The sequence below is a fragment of the Leuciscus leuciscus genome (assembly GCF_965113295.1).
Source record: "Leuciscus leuciscus genome assembly, chromosome: 6".
NCBI classification, from domain to species: Eukaryota; Metazoa; Chordata; class Actinopteri; order Cypriniformes; family Leuciscidae; genus Leuciscus; species Leuciscus leuciscus.
The window spans coordinates 28,176,029-28,193,471 of NC_138730.1; the positions used below are offsets into that span (position 1 = coordinate 28,176,029).

At 38.5% G+C, this 17,443-nt stretch overlaps 1 protein-coding gene across 4 annotated transcripts in view; it reads left to right on the top strand.

Annotated features, from left to right (window-relative positions):
* Nucleotides 1-16,501, top strand: part of dlgap1a (discs, large homolog-associated protein 1a) — a 125,537-nt gene extending 109,036 nt beyond the window's left edge. For 2 of the 4 annotated variants that reach the window (XM_082172230.1, XM_082172232.1), the window contains exons 7-12: nucleotides 10,152-10,549; nucleotides 10,682-10,761; nucleotides 13,209-13,627; nucleotides 14,135-14,226; nucleotides 15,282-15,437; nucleotides 15,991-16,501. In XM_082172230.1, the coding sequence (XP_082028356.1) occupies nucleotides 10,152-10,549; nucleotides 10,682-10,761; nucleotides 13,209-13,627; nucleotides 14,135-14,226; nucleotides 15,282-15,437; nucleotides 15,991-16,206 (1,361 nt within the window). In that variant the 3' untranslated portion in view covers nucleotides 16,207-16,501. The remainder of the gene's footprint in view (nucleotides 1-10,151; nucleotides 10,550-10,681; nucleotides 10,762-13,208; nucleotides 13,628-14,134; nucleotides 14,227-15,281; nucleotides 15,438-15,990) is intronic. The other 2 variants (XM_082172231.1, XM_082172233.1) reach the window with 1 other exon arrangement.
* Nucleotides 16,502-17,443: the final 942 nt, after the last annotated feature.

Genomic DNA, 17,443 nt, shown 5'->3' on the forward strand with positions numbered 1-17,443 from the left:
CTTCAGGTTTGTACATTTATACAAGTTTATACAACATTAAAGGAGAACTCCGGTCAATTTTAACATTGAGCAAATTTTTTTGTAAATTTGGATTGCTGTCAGTACAGAGAACAACGACAAAAATCAGTGTTGCCTACACCGTGTTATCCTGTTTTTAAAATTTGCACCCTGTTGACTTCAATGGGGCAAGTTTTAAACCTGCTTTTAGCCTCTTAACATCCTTGATGTGTCATTACAAGTGCCCAGCCATTGTGAGTGATTCCTTCAGAGTGAACACGGTGAATCTGACTGCAGTAGATGTGAAAGATATGAATAAAAATGATGTTAATTCAGCCAGCGCACATACCTGTATTTTCTTCCTGTTTTCGGTCGAAGTCCACAGTAGTCGATTGTCGAGTTCACGCGCGTGATAACCTATGCGCTTGAACTCGACAATCGACTACTGTGGAAAAAATGAGCTCAATGTTAAAATTGACCGGAGTTCTCCTTTAATAGTGGGTATATTCCATATAATATTTAAATTATGATTTCAGTTTTAAGAATTGAATATGGACTATATGATATAATATATTAAATTAGTGGTTATGAGTGTTTTTTCCCTTTTCTCTAGTTTACTTCTTAATCTATTTGATTTTGTTGTTGTGAAAGTATTTGAGTAAATGTAATTAGTTACTGCAAGGTGCAATAGGTGATTCTCTACAGAAACATTTTTGGTTTTGCTGTTTGAAAGTTTCCTAATATTCTAATTACAATCACTATGTTAAGAGGTCTAAATGTATTTTTTTATATATATATACTTTTAAAAATTCCGTCTCTGTTGAAGGCGTAGGACCATACAATGTTCGTTCAATCATTTAATTCGGAGGTTAATTGCCTCCGAATGAAATGATACCATGTGTTCCCTGTCAGTCAACGTGTGTTTACATTCCACTGCACAGCCTGTTCACGCAGACATCATACGTCATCAGCACATTTCACATACGCTGTGCAGACAGAGCGAGAATGGCAAGCAAACAAGCTATCTTGCCTTCTGAACCGACAAGTATCTACATTTCAGGTTTTGACAGTACAGTTCTATGTACCGCTGACTTTGCCCTATGTAGGTAATTCAGTGAGATTCGACTGTGTTGCCGCTATGTCCTAAATGTGCATATGAATACAGCTGAAATACAGTGCATTCTTTCCTTTATGTCAACAGGTCAACTTCTGAACTGGAGTCATTTCACAATCACATACTTATGTATGCAAGCAAGCGCTTCTGTTGTGCTGTCCCTTCATTGTGCTGTAAAGTGACATGATGAATGACATGATGTTATCCAATAACGTTGTCTTGCTTCTCAAAGGTCTTCACGGCAACCTGTCAAAATAAAATTTTGGTTTAACTTGACAGAAAATTACTGTTGAACAGTAGAATTTAGATGCGTCTCAATGTAATAATAATACTAACACTAATACAAATAAATTATCATCAAAACTTGTTTTTTTTTGTAAGGAATAATCACCATTTTTCTTCCATGTTTTAATTTGAACAGTAAAGCTCATTTTGCAGCACATTGTTTGACAAAAAGTTTAATAATGGTATAAATCTCATGATTTCAATTAACTAGACATGCTTTTTGATTACTAAAAATGTTACACCACGTATCCGTAACACGCCCGCTCCCCGACACTAGTAGTTTCGGGGGGTCTACCACCCCCCCTGAAAAAAATCCTAGGGGAAACACTGGTGTATCACGTTATCAACTGCTAAATTCAAATCTGCGGTCGCGCTTTGGCTGGCACTGAGCCAGAGAAAGCATTCAGTGTTTTCAGCCTTATACTGTTAATTTTGTGTTTCTGACAATTAAATAAGGATAAGTAGTAAGTACTAGCAAAAAAACTGCAGTATACAAAGTGCATGACCGCCCTATCCATAAATTCTGTTTTTTATGCTCTAGCTTCTAACGGCAGCTTCAGTGATGCAATGACTTTATTATCAATAAGCAATTGGCTCTTTTATTTTGAAGGCATGACTTTTTCGCCATATTGTGCGCTGCGCTTTCTCACATTCATTAGCAGTATGAGTGCGCCGTATTATATCTAAAGTCTTTGCTCTTACTCACTCAAACAAGGCTACTTTATGCGATTTATGAGTGCATTAGCAAGTAGTTGCTGAATCGCAGGTGTTTTATATACAGTATATATGAGATGAGAACATGGCTTGAGATGAGAACATGGCTTTACATTTTATTTATCTGTTATTTTGAAGAGACCCTTTTTAAGGATATTGGTTTACTTATGGCCTTTTTGAGCACTTGAGCTTAGTTGAGACTTCAGTGTGTCTGTTGTGTCAGCCTTGATTTATTGTGGTAATATTGAGGGTGTTCAGTTTTATTTAGATTATTATTATTATTATTATTATTATTATTTTAATTAACGTGATTGCTCTCCTGAAAAATCAACAGTTTCTTGTTTGTGTTTTTGTTTCACTGACATGTCTTTTAGGTGTTGAGGACTAGTACAAGGAAAATACTTAAGTCTTGTTACAATCAGATACTCTTTTAAGAGTAATTTTTTGCATATTTTTTTCTGTCATTGAATGTCGTGCTACACTCAAAATTACATAATATTTTGGAAGTACGAGTTCCTTTTCATGTGCACTGACACTGATTATATTATATACAAAAAAAGCACATCAAATTCAATAGAAGTATATGCACTATATTTCAAGTCTTCTAAGGCCATGGAATATACAGTGGGGAGAACAAGAATTTGATACACTGCCGATTTTGCATGTAGAAGTCTGTAATTTTTATCATAGGTACACTTCAACTGTGAGTGACGGAATCTAAAACAAAAATTCAGAAAATCACATTGTATGATTTTTTAAGTAATTAATTTGCATTTTATTGCATGATAAGTATTTGATACATCAGAACTTAATATTTGGTACAGAAACCTTTGTTTGCAATTAGAGAGATCATATGTTTCCTGTAGTTCTTGACCAGGTTTGCACACACTGCACACCACTCCTCCATACAGACCTTCTCCAGATCCTTCAGGTTTCGGGGCTGTCGCTGGGCAATACGGACTTTCAGCTCCCTCCAAAGATTTTCTATTGGGTTCAGGTCTGGAGACTGGCTAGGCCACTCCAGGACCTTGAGATGCTTCTTACGGAGCCACTCCTTTGTTGCCCTGGCTGTGTGTTTCGGGTCGTTGTCATGCTGGAAGACCCAGCCACGACCCATCTTCAATGCTTGTTGGCCAAGAGGTTGTTGGCCAAGATCTCGCGATAAATGGCCCCATCCATCCTCCCCTCAATATGGCGCAGTCGTCCTGTCCACTTTGCAGAAAAGCATCCCCAAAAAATTATGTTTCCACCTCCATGCTTCACGGTTGGGATGGTGTTCTTGGGGTTGTACTCATCCTTCTTCTTCCTCCAAACACGACTAGTGGAGTTTAGACCAAAAAGCTCTATTTTTGTCTCATCAGACCACATGACCTTCTCCCATTCCTCCTCTGGATTATCCAGATGGTCATTGGCAAACTTCAGACGGGCCTGGACATGCGCTGGCTTGAGCAGGGGGACCTTGCGTGCGCTGCAGGATTTTAATCCATGACGGTGTAGTGTGTTACTAATGGTTTTCTTTGAGACTGTGGTCCCAGCTCTCTTCAGGTCATTGACCAGGTCCTGCCATGTAGTTCTGGGCTGATTCCTCACCTTCCTCATGATCATTGATGCCCCTCGAGGTGAGATCTTGCATGGTGCCCCAGACCGAGGGAGATTGACCGTCATCTTGAACTTCTTCCATTTTCTAATAAATGCGCCAACAGTTGTTGCCTTCTCACCAAGCTGCTTGCCTATAATTGTCCTGTAGCCCATCCCAGCCTTGTGCAGGTCTACAATTTTATCCCTGATGTCCTTACACAGCTCTCTGGTTTTGGCCATTGTGGAGAGGTTGGAGTCTGTTTGATTGAGTGTGTGGACAGGTGTCTTTTACACAGGTATTGAGTTCAAACAGGTGCAGTTAATACAGGTAATGAGTGGAGAACAGGAGGGTTGGTAGGTGATCAAACACTTATATCATGCAATAAAATGCTAATTAATTATTTAAAAATCATACAATGTGATTTTCTGGATTTTTGTTTTAGATTCCGTCTCTCACAGTGGAAGTGTACCTATGATAAAAATTACAGACCTCTACATGCTTTGTTAGTAGGAAAACCTGCAAAATCGGCAGTGTATCAAATACTTGTTCTCCCAACTGTAGCTTTGACCAAAATTATGTATGGTGTGACATCAGTGACCAACATGCCTAACAACATACATCGCCATTATTCATTGTGCGTATATATTCTGCAGCTTTTAGTTTAGTCTGCACACAGTGTTTATCGTAGGATTGCCATCAGTGTATAATGGCTTTGTGCAATAGAAGTCAACTCACTTAAAAGATGAATGCATTGTGTTCAACCTTTTACCCCCAGACTGTGATAATCTGCAGATCATCGTCATAACCCTAAAACTCTCTTGTGTCCAGCTGGAGATAGTTGCTGCAGTCATTACATAAAAACTCTGTCACTGTTACTCTATGTATGTCATTTTACTATGCTATACACAAGGCAAAAAAAGGGAAAAAAGCCTCCAGAATTGTGTGAGAGTGGTTATCGGACAAAGTTTCACCCTGGGACCCATAGTTTGGCTAGCACTTGACCTTTCTTCTCATATGGCTGCCTGTGTACTTTTTTAGCCAGACGGCTTGTGTTAATTGCCTCTCATGGGGCAAAACGACAGCAAGCGCTCTTTTCCCTCTTGAGCTCTCTCTTTTCCCTCTCAGGTCTCATCTGGGAAGAATTAGACCGCATTAAACACTTTGGCAGCTTTAGATATCGGAATGAAACCCAGAGATTCCTGTCCAGGCCGGATTGCTTCTTTTTGTGGTCTTAAATATCAGTCAGGATTATGCTGATTAGCCAAGCATATACGACTCTGTCCTTGAAAAAGATCCAACATTAGGGGATGTTAAGGGCACTCAATATGCATGTGGATAGTTGCGATTATGGATGTAGAGTATAATTCATTATGATGTTTCTGTATGGCTGAAAGACCATTCGCCTGAGGAAATGGAGGTGGGTTAATTCTGTCAGTTTGTCATCTGAAACAACCCTGTCAGGGTGTTTAAGAACATGAACGTGCAGAGAGCGTCCTGTCATTTTAGGAGAGACGAGTCGGCGGGCTCGAATTGATTTTTCTGCTGTCATATCATTCACCTTGTCCTCTGAGCTCAGGGTCAGAGAGCGGCAGACAGTACAAATGCTTTCAGTGACACGAGGTCAAGGTTTAAACGCTTTAACACACATTTTATCACCTTTCGCACAGTGATATGCACTAGTTTACACAACCAAATCTCCACATAAGAGAGAACTATGTGTGATATTTTAATGAGAGTAGCAATAACAGTCATCCTACTGAGGCTGAAATTTGCAGCATAATGTTAACATGATGTATCTCATATTTAGTAAGCAAATCATATTATATGTGCTGTGCATAGTAAGTCATCATATACTTATTCGGGAAGCTAAAAGCATTACACATTTTTCTGCAAGTATGTATTTACTCCAACTAACAGCAGTAATTAAGTAAAACTGTTGAAATATGTTGAAATAATAATCTGTTGGTATCATTAGGGTTTTATTACTGTTAATTATCAAATATTTGTGTGTTCCAACACCATCACATAAAGTGTTTTATCAGAAGCATCTGTTCCTCTTCCTTTAGAAGAGTTACAGTAAATCCAGAGTTGATTGGCTCTCACATTTTGAAGGTTTTCCTAACAGGCTCTATATGATGTCTGTGATACATAATCTTGTAAGGAATGAAGTCTGTAAGCGCTCAGGCTGGCAGGCCAGAGGAGAGACAGTGACTTGAGCAGTGCCTGTATGTGTGGGTGTGTTTACACTGCGCATCAGCAGGAGTGCTAGCTCAGCCCATCTCTTCTCTTTACATTTACATTTTAGTCATTTAGCTGACACTTTCCATTAGTATAGATGAGGAATGGAGGAATTAGTAAGGGAAATATAGGACATTGGAGCAGGTTTCCTGTGTCTTCCTCAAGTGGGCACTTGATGGCTCAGGTTGGATTGGTATCTGACATATTGTTATGTCCCTGCAATCTCATAATAAAATGTTATTTAAAAATATATATTATTATTATTATTATTAGAATTTTTTTATTTTTTTTACTGATCATTTATTTAATTACAATGCCTCTGGTTGGTTCATTGCTACCAGTGGAAAATTAAGAGGATGTGACAGAGAAATGACAGAGAAACTATTGAATTAAAAATACAAAGTGATATGTTAAAATCAAGGGGTCAAAGGTTTGACTTGCATTGGCCCAATAGCCCCTGCTGGACAATGCCGGGACTACACCTTTATGCTGCTGAAAAGCATTTTGCTGAGTTATGATGTCATGTTCTTGTGGCTTCAGAGTCGCATGCTATTTATGACTCGAGTGATTGGCTCAAAATAATGTGTGCTTATGAGCGAAGGTAGCATTGAGCAGTTTGCATTCTTCTGATGGACACTTTTTCCAAATGGTAAGCACTGCAGAGTCAAATGACGTTCAGCTCCACCTCTCTAGATGTCTAATGGGGGTAGAGGGATAGCGTTGTGGGTAGGGTTAGGGTGTGGTTGGATATTTTAGCTCCATCTGTTAGGCCCAAATTACATTCGCTCCTCCTCGCTGGACATCTAGCGAGGAGGAGCTAGACATAATCTCCACCCATTTGTTCTGCAGAGAGCAGTCTCTTCCTTTTTCTGCCTTTGAGATGTTTTCTGCTTTCTCCAGGTATTATAGGTGACCAATTAGGATCATCATCCGTGCTGCTACTGTAACCTCCTGCCAGTTTCATAACCCCTGTTTCATGCTAAATTCTATTCTGTACTCTAATTATATGAGGAACACTATGACCGTTCTTACAGTGTATCAGCAGTCTGTCTTTCCCAGTTATTGTAGTGTCATCAGTTTGGACGCTATTAATTGTCAAACACTCCTGTGAACATCTGTTTTGGTATAACAACAAACGCCAAAGATAATGACAGAATCAGCTGCAGTCTCGCTAGTAATTATACAAAAACAATCTCGGTTTACAACAGTGCAGCTTTACTGATCCCCTGTATCACTACAAACCCAGGTGGACCATGAAAAGAGAGTTGATTAGAGAGGGAGGGGGTGAAATTAGAAGAGAGGGTGACAGAAATCTCTAGAGCTGGAGCAGCATCTGATCTCCAGGCTGTTATCTCAGCAACACACACTGCAGCTCGAGAGCAGAAGTTTGTCCTGATCTTACTAGCTTGACTTCTTGAGTTGAAACGAACCATTTGTTTTGGCTGCAGAGTCGTGTGTGAACCGCTGCGTGGATGGAGGGAGAGCGTATGTATGTGAATAAATGAAGACGCGCGAGACCGAGATTAAGTCTGTTAAATTAATTGTGTGTACATGCACTCTTTGATACTGTGGTTTGCGGAGGTGAATTCTGCTATTCAAACATATGCGTGTAACTGGTTGTTAAAGAAGCAAACAAGAATGGGCACCTTGGCAGAGAAAATGTGATAGATTGTTACTACACAACACCGTTTTATCTTTAGATTTAAAAGGTAATTCAAGAGGGGAATTTATGAAAGTCCATTTCTGCCAAAAAAAATCATTACTGTTGTGAATCTTGAGACAAAACAATGGCACTGACATATATTGAGATATGTAAGTGCAAGTTACTTTCAGTTAAAACAGCTCAAACATGCATTTTAGTCTGGGCCTTGTCTGTGAAACCCATTAAATATTTTTTATATGTGGCGGAAATGAGCTTCATATGAACTTGTCTGAATTCCTGTAAGTGTTAAGAGCTGGTTTCATAGCCTGTGTTTTTTAGCATGACTGGTATCATAAACATGAATAATGGTTTGGTTTTCTGTGGTTCCTTTGACCCCAAACAGAAACAACACAAAACAACCTCTGGCAGACAAATTTAATTTAAATTTAATTTATTATTATTATTATTATTATTATTATTTATCTAAATTAACATTATTATATAATTTATTAATTATAAATTATTATTAATTTGACATGTACGTTTTATATTTAGGACATAAAAACAGAAGAAGAAAGAAGAAAAAGACCCTCTCAAATCAAACTGATGGTTAATACAATGGCAAAATATGACAAATCAAAGAGAAGTCACTGAATGTATGGGAAGAGAAAAACCAAAGAGTAGGAGAAAGAGGAAGTGAAATCAGACAGGACATTAACAGCTGGTCTCTGTCTCACACTAGCCTGCCCCCTTGTGGTTATTTTGAAGAAAACAAAATAAGAAAAATATATGCCTTGCTCACAAAGACTCTCTCACTATTTATCTCACAACACACACCTCCATCAGCAGCTTCATGCAGCCATCATTTAGGGATTTCATGTTTCGCCTGGGTTGTGTGGGGTGTTTCTCTCTTTGAAGTGAAGTGCTGGAGGAAATGAGTCAGTGTTCAGCACTGTGTCAATGTCTACAGATGGCACACTGATATAATAGGATGATTCCATAAGTATGTTAATAAGTGAATATTTAATCATACTCTATCAGAAGCTTTTTAAGGATTATAAATAAAATTAAAATGAATGCAATGAGTATTTTACCATGATGGCCCCTCCTTGTCATATAGTATTGTGAAAAGATATAAACGTGCATATTTTACACCAGTAGGCTATGTTAATAATTAACTAATATTATATAAATGTATTATTTTAAATTGCATTTCACATGTTATATTACTTGTTTTAGAAATGTTCTATTTATTTAATAATTAATATTGTTTTATGCCTATACTGTCATAAGTCATTACTGTATTTGTATTTATCTATGAGACTATTGTCAGAATAAGTCAGAATATTGCATGTCTGTCTACCAGTAAAGTGCACATGGCAGAGGTCTGTCCCAGAACTCAGCGATGATCAATTAGCTCACACTGCTATCCAATGGAAACAACCAGAATTTGAATCTGTTGCTGGATCGCAGACCCGTATCTATGTGGCAGCTGAGCTTGACCTGAAATGGTTTACAAGACAAATCTTATGCAAATCCATGGTTTGTGAAAGCACTTTTTTACTGCCAGATTCAAGGTTCTGGCTAAGGCAAAAGATTAGCTCACAGAGTCATGTTGGAAGCGTGGTCTGTTCTGAGTCTTATCTCTTATTGCCCATGACTCCAGCAAAACATTACTGGCCTCTTTAATGTGCTTAGCTGTGTGTGTTGGAGAAAACTTAAAAACCACCAGCATAACAGTGTGCGGCATTGACTTTTCATTCAAGTAACGGCAAGTTACTGCAAGATATGCATTCACAATATGTAAGATATTTACACGGAGATCCACGACACTGGTTTTACATTCAGAAGATTTGCTTTCGTCACATTTGCAATCAGGATTCTCTGGTTTTTAGACAAGATTATCTTGCTGTACCTACTTTGAATTACTCATGCACACACTTACAATACAGTTCAAAAGTATCGGGTCAGATTTTAGTTTTTTTAAAGAAATCCATTCTTTTATTCATTAGCAATGCATTAAATTGATCAAAAGCGAACGTAAATGATTTACATTGTTAACATTATATGTCCTATAAAAAATCCTATAAAAGTATCACTGTTTCCACAGATATATTAAACACCACAACTGTTTTCAACATTAATAATAAGAAATGAGCACCAAATCAGCATATTATTATGATTTCTCTAGGATCATGTGACAGTGAAGACTGGAGTAATGATGCTGAAAATTCAGCTTTGCCATCACACGATTACACTTTTAAATATATTCAAATATAAATCCGTTATTTTAAATTGTTATAATATTTCACATTATTACTGTTTTACTGTATTACATGAACTTACCACCCCCAAACTTTTGGACAGTAGTGAATTTTTTGGAGACAGCCATGGAGAATTGGTAGTATGTATCCTGACTCTTAATATAAAACCCTGTTTTTTCTTGCAAGGGCTTCAAAATGCCTTATAGCTGTTTCCATCCTTAACCCAACCATTTACATCCTTTTTTTAAGTTTATATTGCATCCTTTTTTCTAAGTTATAAAGCATCTGCGAAATGAATGTGTAATTTTCTGTCTACAGTATCATCATGTATCACCACCTACAAGAAGACTCCTCCACCGGTACCTCCCCGCACCTCCACCAAGCCCTTCATCTCCATCACGGCCCAGAGCAGCACGGAGTCTGCGCAGGACGCTTACATGGACGGTCCCGGTACGCGGGGTGAGCCCGTCCTCCACTCCGGCCTGAGCAATTCCACCGAGAGCATTGACAGCATGAAAGCGCTGACGGCAGCCATCGAGGCGGCCAACGCTCAGATCCACGGCCCTGTCAGTCAGCACGTCAGCAACAGCACTATCACCATTAGCACCACCCCTTCCTCTCCGCTGCCCATGCCTGTTCCTGTTCCCATACCAGTCCTGGAAGACATCCGCAGGGATGTGCTCAGGAAGAGCAGGTGCCTCTCCATTGGCATCCAGGTGAGTGAGAACATTTTCGTCATTGTTTTCATAGTTTGATTAGTCCTGTTGGCTATTAGAACATCATTTTAGTAGATGATTCTTCAAATGAGTGTGGAGGTGGCTGGTTTACTATGTAATGCGTTTAAACAGGTGGATGGGCCTGAGGACCAGGAACTAGAGGACCAGTCCAAGTTCCAGTCAGTGGGGATTCAGGTTGAAGAAGAGCATGGGTAAGTCTATGGCCACATTTACACTGCGGGTCTAGATGCCCAATTCTGATTTGTTGGCTATATCTGATCTTCTTTTAAAAGTGACCCATATCTGATATCTGCATTTACACTTGGCGAAACAACATTTACATTTATTCATTTAGCAGACGCTTTTATCCAAAGCGACTTACAAATGAGAACAATAGAAGCAGTTAAACTAACAATAGGACAACAACATGCAAGTGCCATGACCCATCCCAGTTTAATCTAATGCAGTACCTGTATTTTTTTTTTTTTTTTAAAGATAATAGATCTAGAATATAAGATAAAGTGTTAGTATTAATGGATCAAGTGTTGCCGAAAAAGATGCAGGCAAAAGTCAGTGACTTGAATTTGATACGAGCAGCAACTGGCAACCAGTGCAATTTTGTGAGGAGAGGAGTGACGTGTGCTCTCTTCAGCTTGTTAAAGGCCACTCTAGATGCAGCATTCTGGATCAGTTGCAGAGGTTTGACAGTGCAAGCTGGAAGACCAACCAGGAGATCATTACAATAGTCCAGTCTGGATAGAACAAGTGCTTGGACAAAGAGTTGTGTAGCATGCTCTGATAAGGAAGGGCCTGATCCTCCTAATGTTGTACAAGGCAAATCTGCAGGACCGGGCAATGTGGTCTGTAAAGTTCAATTGATCATCAATCCCAACTCCAAGGTTCCTGGCTGACCTTGATGGAGTTATGGATAATGAACCTAGCTGAATGTAGAAGTTGTGTTGGGTTGGCCGGGACCACAAGCAACTCTGTCTTCATGTAGATGGAGAAGAGAAGTGGTCCACGCACTGAGCCCTGAGGCACCCCAGTAGCTAGATGTTGGGTCTTAGACATCTCACCCCTCTACAACACCCTAATGTTGGGCTGTATCATTGTAGTTATGGGTAATAAAGCATAAAATTGTTCCACTCACCTTTGCATTATCACCTGGTCTTTGTGTCCTCTAGTGCTCCATTGCCTCTAAGATAATTTACTGGTTCTAAAATATGTATTTTATCAAATCGCTTCAATCTACAGATTAGTGGAGTGGTGAATATTGTTGCATTCTGAAAAGTATTGTTTATCCCCTTCAGCTGTTATACCGCACACTGCATATGGTGAGAGAGTGCATTAAAATGAAGGATTAAGAAACTCTGTATTAGGGAGACACTTTCACTTTATTAAACGTATTGAGCAGGGACAGGATTATCCCAGAGCGCTAAAGCTGGCACACCATGGCTCTTCTCAAAACTGCCTAGCTAGACTGTATTTTTATGCACCATAGACGTGCTCCTGATGTCAGAAATTGTAAACAACCGATTATGCTGCATCCTAAAAGACCTAATTTTTGCCTAAATTTGAAGTGCCACTACACGTTTTAGTTGATAAGGCAGTACCACAATTCATTGTGACAAGCTCAGCAAAACAATTTCATTAACTGAAAAGTGTTGACAGGAAACCGGCTTTAAAGATGCATTTCATCCAATTTTCATGTTTGTTACATCATTTTATTAAATTATCACTAGCTGTGTGCTTTGTATCAGTGTCTTTTGTAAATCACTTGAGTGGTGTTATTTGTCTCCTAAATAAATAGCTGTTAATGATGTTTGTGCCTGCAAACAGCATCTCAAACCAGTTACTAATGTGGTACAAATGGTATCTACATAAACAGTAGCTCATGTAGGCAGTAGGCAGCTCATGTTTTGAGACAGAGCTGATGTGTCAATGAAATGTAAGGCCATGAAGAAGACAATTAAAAAATATTTTAAAAGGAAAGGAAAACGCACATCAGGTTTTAAGAAACATGTTCTTTGTATTCATGTTAGTTCCATATGGTTTTCAAAAAAAAAAACTTAATCCATTAATCATTATTGTTTTGATTATTTCCATTTGTTATTTAAAAAAATTTAAGCTAGTATGGTTTTATTTTATTTTTTATTTTTTACAAAAAAAAAATCATCAATTAATATTTATTAAATATCATTATTAGGTATTTGGGGAGTCACACCAAGTGGAATTTTACATCTGAGAGACATGTTGACCTTGACGGGTCATTTCACATTATTTATAGTTGCACCACATGACTTCAAATCTTAATAAACTGTGTCGTTTTTCTTAAAATATTTTCTCTAATAACATTTTGTACTAATAAAATCAATATAATAAAAGATGATGCCAAACTACTTAGATTTATTTTCAATATTTTACATTTTAAATGAGACTTCATTATGATACTGGGACAGTTGTATCACCCTGACATTTTTGACATGCCCCCCAAACAATTACCAAAACTAATATTATTACAGAAATGAAATCCATTTTCATCATAGAAGTGTGTGTAGTAGTTACTGTATGTACCGGTATGAATTTCTTTCTTTCTTTCTTTTTTTATTTCCTTCCTTCTTTCGTTCGTTCGTTCCTTCTTTCTTTGCCTGTGCCTCAGTCACCGGCGGTTCACCCGCTCTAACAGTGTGACGGCAGCAGTGCAGGCTGATCTGGACACTCCGGACTACACACCAGCTGACTCTCCTGTCACAGAGTTCCCCTCTTCGGGCTGCTTGTCACGGCAGTACTCGCGTGATGCCGCCACCTCCACCGTCAGCATCCAGGGCTCAGGGAATCACTACCATGCCTGCACCTCAGACGACTATGATGACGTTGGGTTTGATCCCTCCATCCTGCCTCCACCTGACCCCTGGATTGACAGCGTAACAGAAGATCCCCTGGAAATCGTGGGCCGCTCGGTGTGCCAGCGTGACGGCCGCTGGTTCCTCAAGCTGCTGCTAGCGGAGACGGAGCGCATGGAGGGCTGGTGCAGGCAGATGGAGCAGGATGAGAAGGAAAACAAGCTACCTGATGACAGTGAGTAATGGAGTCTCATATACATCTCTTCTAGTAGGTCTCATCTTTAAAGAAATTAAAATATAATTTTAAACATTATTCTGGTTAGTTTTGTGTGCTCTGTGCATTGTTTCGGTGCTCAGTGGGCATGTTTGCACTAATTATAATGCCATTGACTTTTAATTTGAATAAAGCTAAATTGAATATGGCTTGCAGGTGATTAAAGACGCAGATTTTTTTTTTGCTTAAACACCACATGCAAAAGTGCAACAACTGTTTATTGAGATCACCCCTTCTGCATTGAAGTCGTCTGCCCCCTGCTGAACATTCGGGTCCTCACACTGTTTGCCTGAAATCAGGCATTGTTTTAAGAAATGCTGACATCACCTGAAACTTTAGTCTCTCCAAATTATAATCATAATAGAGCTCTTTTCTTTCAAGCCTGTCAAGTTTCAGAATATGCAGAATCCTTTGTTTCCAGTGTTATTATGTATGTATTTGATGCTCACCTGTGTGTGTGTCGTTCAGTTCTGGGGAAGATCCGCAGTGCAGTGGGAAGTGCACAGCTGCTTATGTCCCAGAAATTTCAGCAGTTCAGGGAGCTGTGTGAGGAAAATCTGGTGAGTACTTAATGATAATAAACATTTATTAGGCAACTCACAATACCTTTCAAAAGTTTGGGGTCTGTTTTTTTTTTTCTGAGAAAATAAATTAATACTTTTATTCAGCAAGGGCACATTAAATGGATTATAAGTGACTGTAAAAATATGTATAATGTTACAATGAATTTCTATTTTATATAAATGTTGTTCTTTGGTTTCCACAAAAAAATATTAAGCAACACAACTGTTTTCAACATTGATAGAAATGTTTCTTGAGCACCTAATCGGCGTATTAGATGATTCTGAAGGATTATGTAACACTAATGGCTACTTAAAATTCAAAGGAATATATTACTTTTTTAAATATGTGACCCTGGATCACAAAACCAGTCATATGGTAAATTTTTTTTAAATTGAGATTTGTACACCATCTTAAAGCTGAATAAATAAGCTTTCCATTGATGTATGGTTTAGGTTAGGATTGGAGAATATTTGGCCGAGATACAACTATTGAAAAAAAACTTTAAACATTGAGAAAATCGCCTTTAAAGTTGTCCATTTATGTTCACGATTGTGCTGCATTCACTCACAAAAATAAATGTTTTTTATATTTACGGTAGGAAATTTACTAAATATCTTCATGGAATATGATCTTTACTTAATATCCTAATGATTTTTGGCATAAAAGAAAAATTAATCATTTTGACCCATACAATGCATTGTTGGCTATTGCCACAAATATACCCGTGTGACTTGTGACTGGTTTTGTGATCCAATGTCACATATATTAAATAGAAAACAGTTGTTTAAATTTTTTATAATATTTCTCAATATTACAATTACTGTATTTTTGATCAAATAAATGCAGCTTTGGTAAACCTTCTTTCAAAACATTTAAAAATCTTACCAACCCCAAACTTTTGACCAGTAGTTTTGGATCAGCTTTTGGGTTTTTGGAAAGGAATGGAACTTCGGATACCTTTGGCCCCTTTTGCGATGAGCACACCAGCTCCAAATAAAACTAATAGTCATATATCATTTTCCCTCTTCCACTTCTGTAACTCTTGGCTCAGCAGAACCCAAATGCTCACCCTCGGCCAGTGGCTCAAGATCTAGCAGGGTTCTGGGACATGCTTCAACTTTCCATTGAGAATATCAGCCTAAAGTTCGATGAGCTTCACCAGCTCAAAGCCAACAACTGGAGACCCCTCGACCCCCCCGAGAGAAAGGTACAACAAACTTGCAGAATCAGTACAGAGTCACTGACATATGAATGCAGACGTGCCAGATGCCTGATCGAAGGGCAACATTGCGTTTTTTTTCATTCATGTGCATGATCTGTTGCTTCTGTAGTGTGGTATTATGCATTCAGGGGTGGGCGCTGGCAATAACAAACCTCCAAAATCCACAATATTATTGTGAACGATTATAAAGTGTTGCTCTTGCCTCCCTGTGCCTCATGTCGGTCTGTTGGTCTAATGTGACTGTGAATGTTTCTCTCACTCACTCTTAATTTCCTGACATCCTCTTCATGTTTGTTTTGTTTGTTTGTTTGTTTGACAGTGAGCTGTTTTCAGAAGTCATTCCATCTGGCACGCACCATGGGGGCAGCGGCCCCCAACCTCTCACCCCCGCCGGGCCGTTCTCTTACCGCACGCAGTCGGCCGCGGAGCCGCGGCTGGCCTTAGCACTGTCTGTGTGCAGGTGTGCCATATTGCTGTCTCCGCTCGTCTTTCTCCGCCCGCCGCGGCGGCTAACTGACTGTTTGTCATCCCTGTTCAGGAGAGACGGCTGCCTCCCCCAGTGCCAAAGAAACCCCCGAAAGGCCACCCTCCCCTGGCCAGAGACCGCTCGCTGGAGAGCACCGAGAAGCAGCGTCAGGAGGCGCGCAAGCGCTTGATGGCGGCCAAGCGAGCCGCTTCTGTGCGGCAGAACTCGGCCACAGAGAGCGCAGACAGCATCGAGATCTATATACCTGAGGCCCAGACCAGACTATGAAACTGCTAAACATGAAAACGCACTCACACATGAATTCTGCCATGAGCACAACACGTCACACAGATCTATATTTGCCTAATGCTAAGACCACTGTATATTAGGAGAGACATACACCAGCACCATGATAGCACAGTAGTTGTAATTTGACCTTTCATTATTTAAAAAATGACATCCAACATAGATGCATCATATTTCTATGACACCCAAGACTTTAGTCAGGACTTATTAACGCCTTATTTAATTTTATGAAAATGAAAGCGAAGCTGTAGGTTGTATTGTTAATCTAATTTTCACATCCCATCCCCAAAATGTTCCTTAAATCAAGTTTCATTATTTCTTTGACAAGCAACACTGCATAAAATATTAATACTTGTTTTCATAGATTGTATCTTGATTGTATTGTATTTATCATTCAAAAGTTTGGGCTCAGTAAGATTTTTTTTTTTATGTTAAAAGAAGTCTCTTATGCTCACCAGGGCTTAATGTATTTAATAAATATATAGTAAAACCGGTAATATTGTGAAATACTATTAAAATTCAAAATAACTTTTCTATTTTAATATATTCAGAATTTCAGCATCATAATTCCAGTCTTCAGTGTCACATGATCCTCCAGAAATCAGTCTTAATGTGCTGATTTGGTGCTCAAGAAACATTTCTTATTATTATCAGTGTTGAAAACAGTTGTGCTGCTTAATATTTTTGTGGGAACAGTAATACAATTTTTTTCCCAGGATTCTTTAATGAATAGAAAGTTCATATTTATCAACATTTATTTAAAATAGAAATATATTGCAACATTACAAATGTATTTACTTTTGAATAATGTAATGTATCCTTGCTGAATAAAAGTATTATTTTCTTTCATAAAAAGAGCATCTTAGTGACCCCAAACTTTTTTGTCTAACAACACCGATTGTTTACACTCATTTTAAACGTGTTCATATTTAAAAGAAAAGAGAAAAAGTTTAAATAAAAATCTGCCATGCAGATGCATTCTCTGAAATTATTGGAGAAATTACTGAAATCATTCTCTTAATAAATGATTATATGTCTTATACAGTGTTGCTTCTCAATGTATCTTGTTTCAAGAATTTCTAAATATTTTAACTGGAAAGTAGGGTAAAAATACTCATTAAGAATGATTTTGTTGTTGTTGTTGTTGTTGCAGTGCTTAATTTTATACTGCTGAATATAACTATTGACCCTTTTTTTTAGATTACAGCAGCATTTCTTT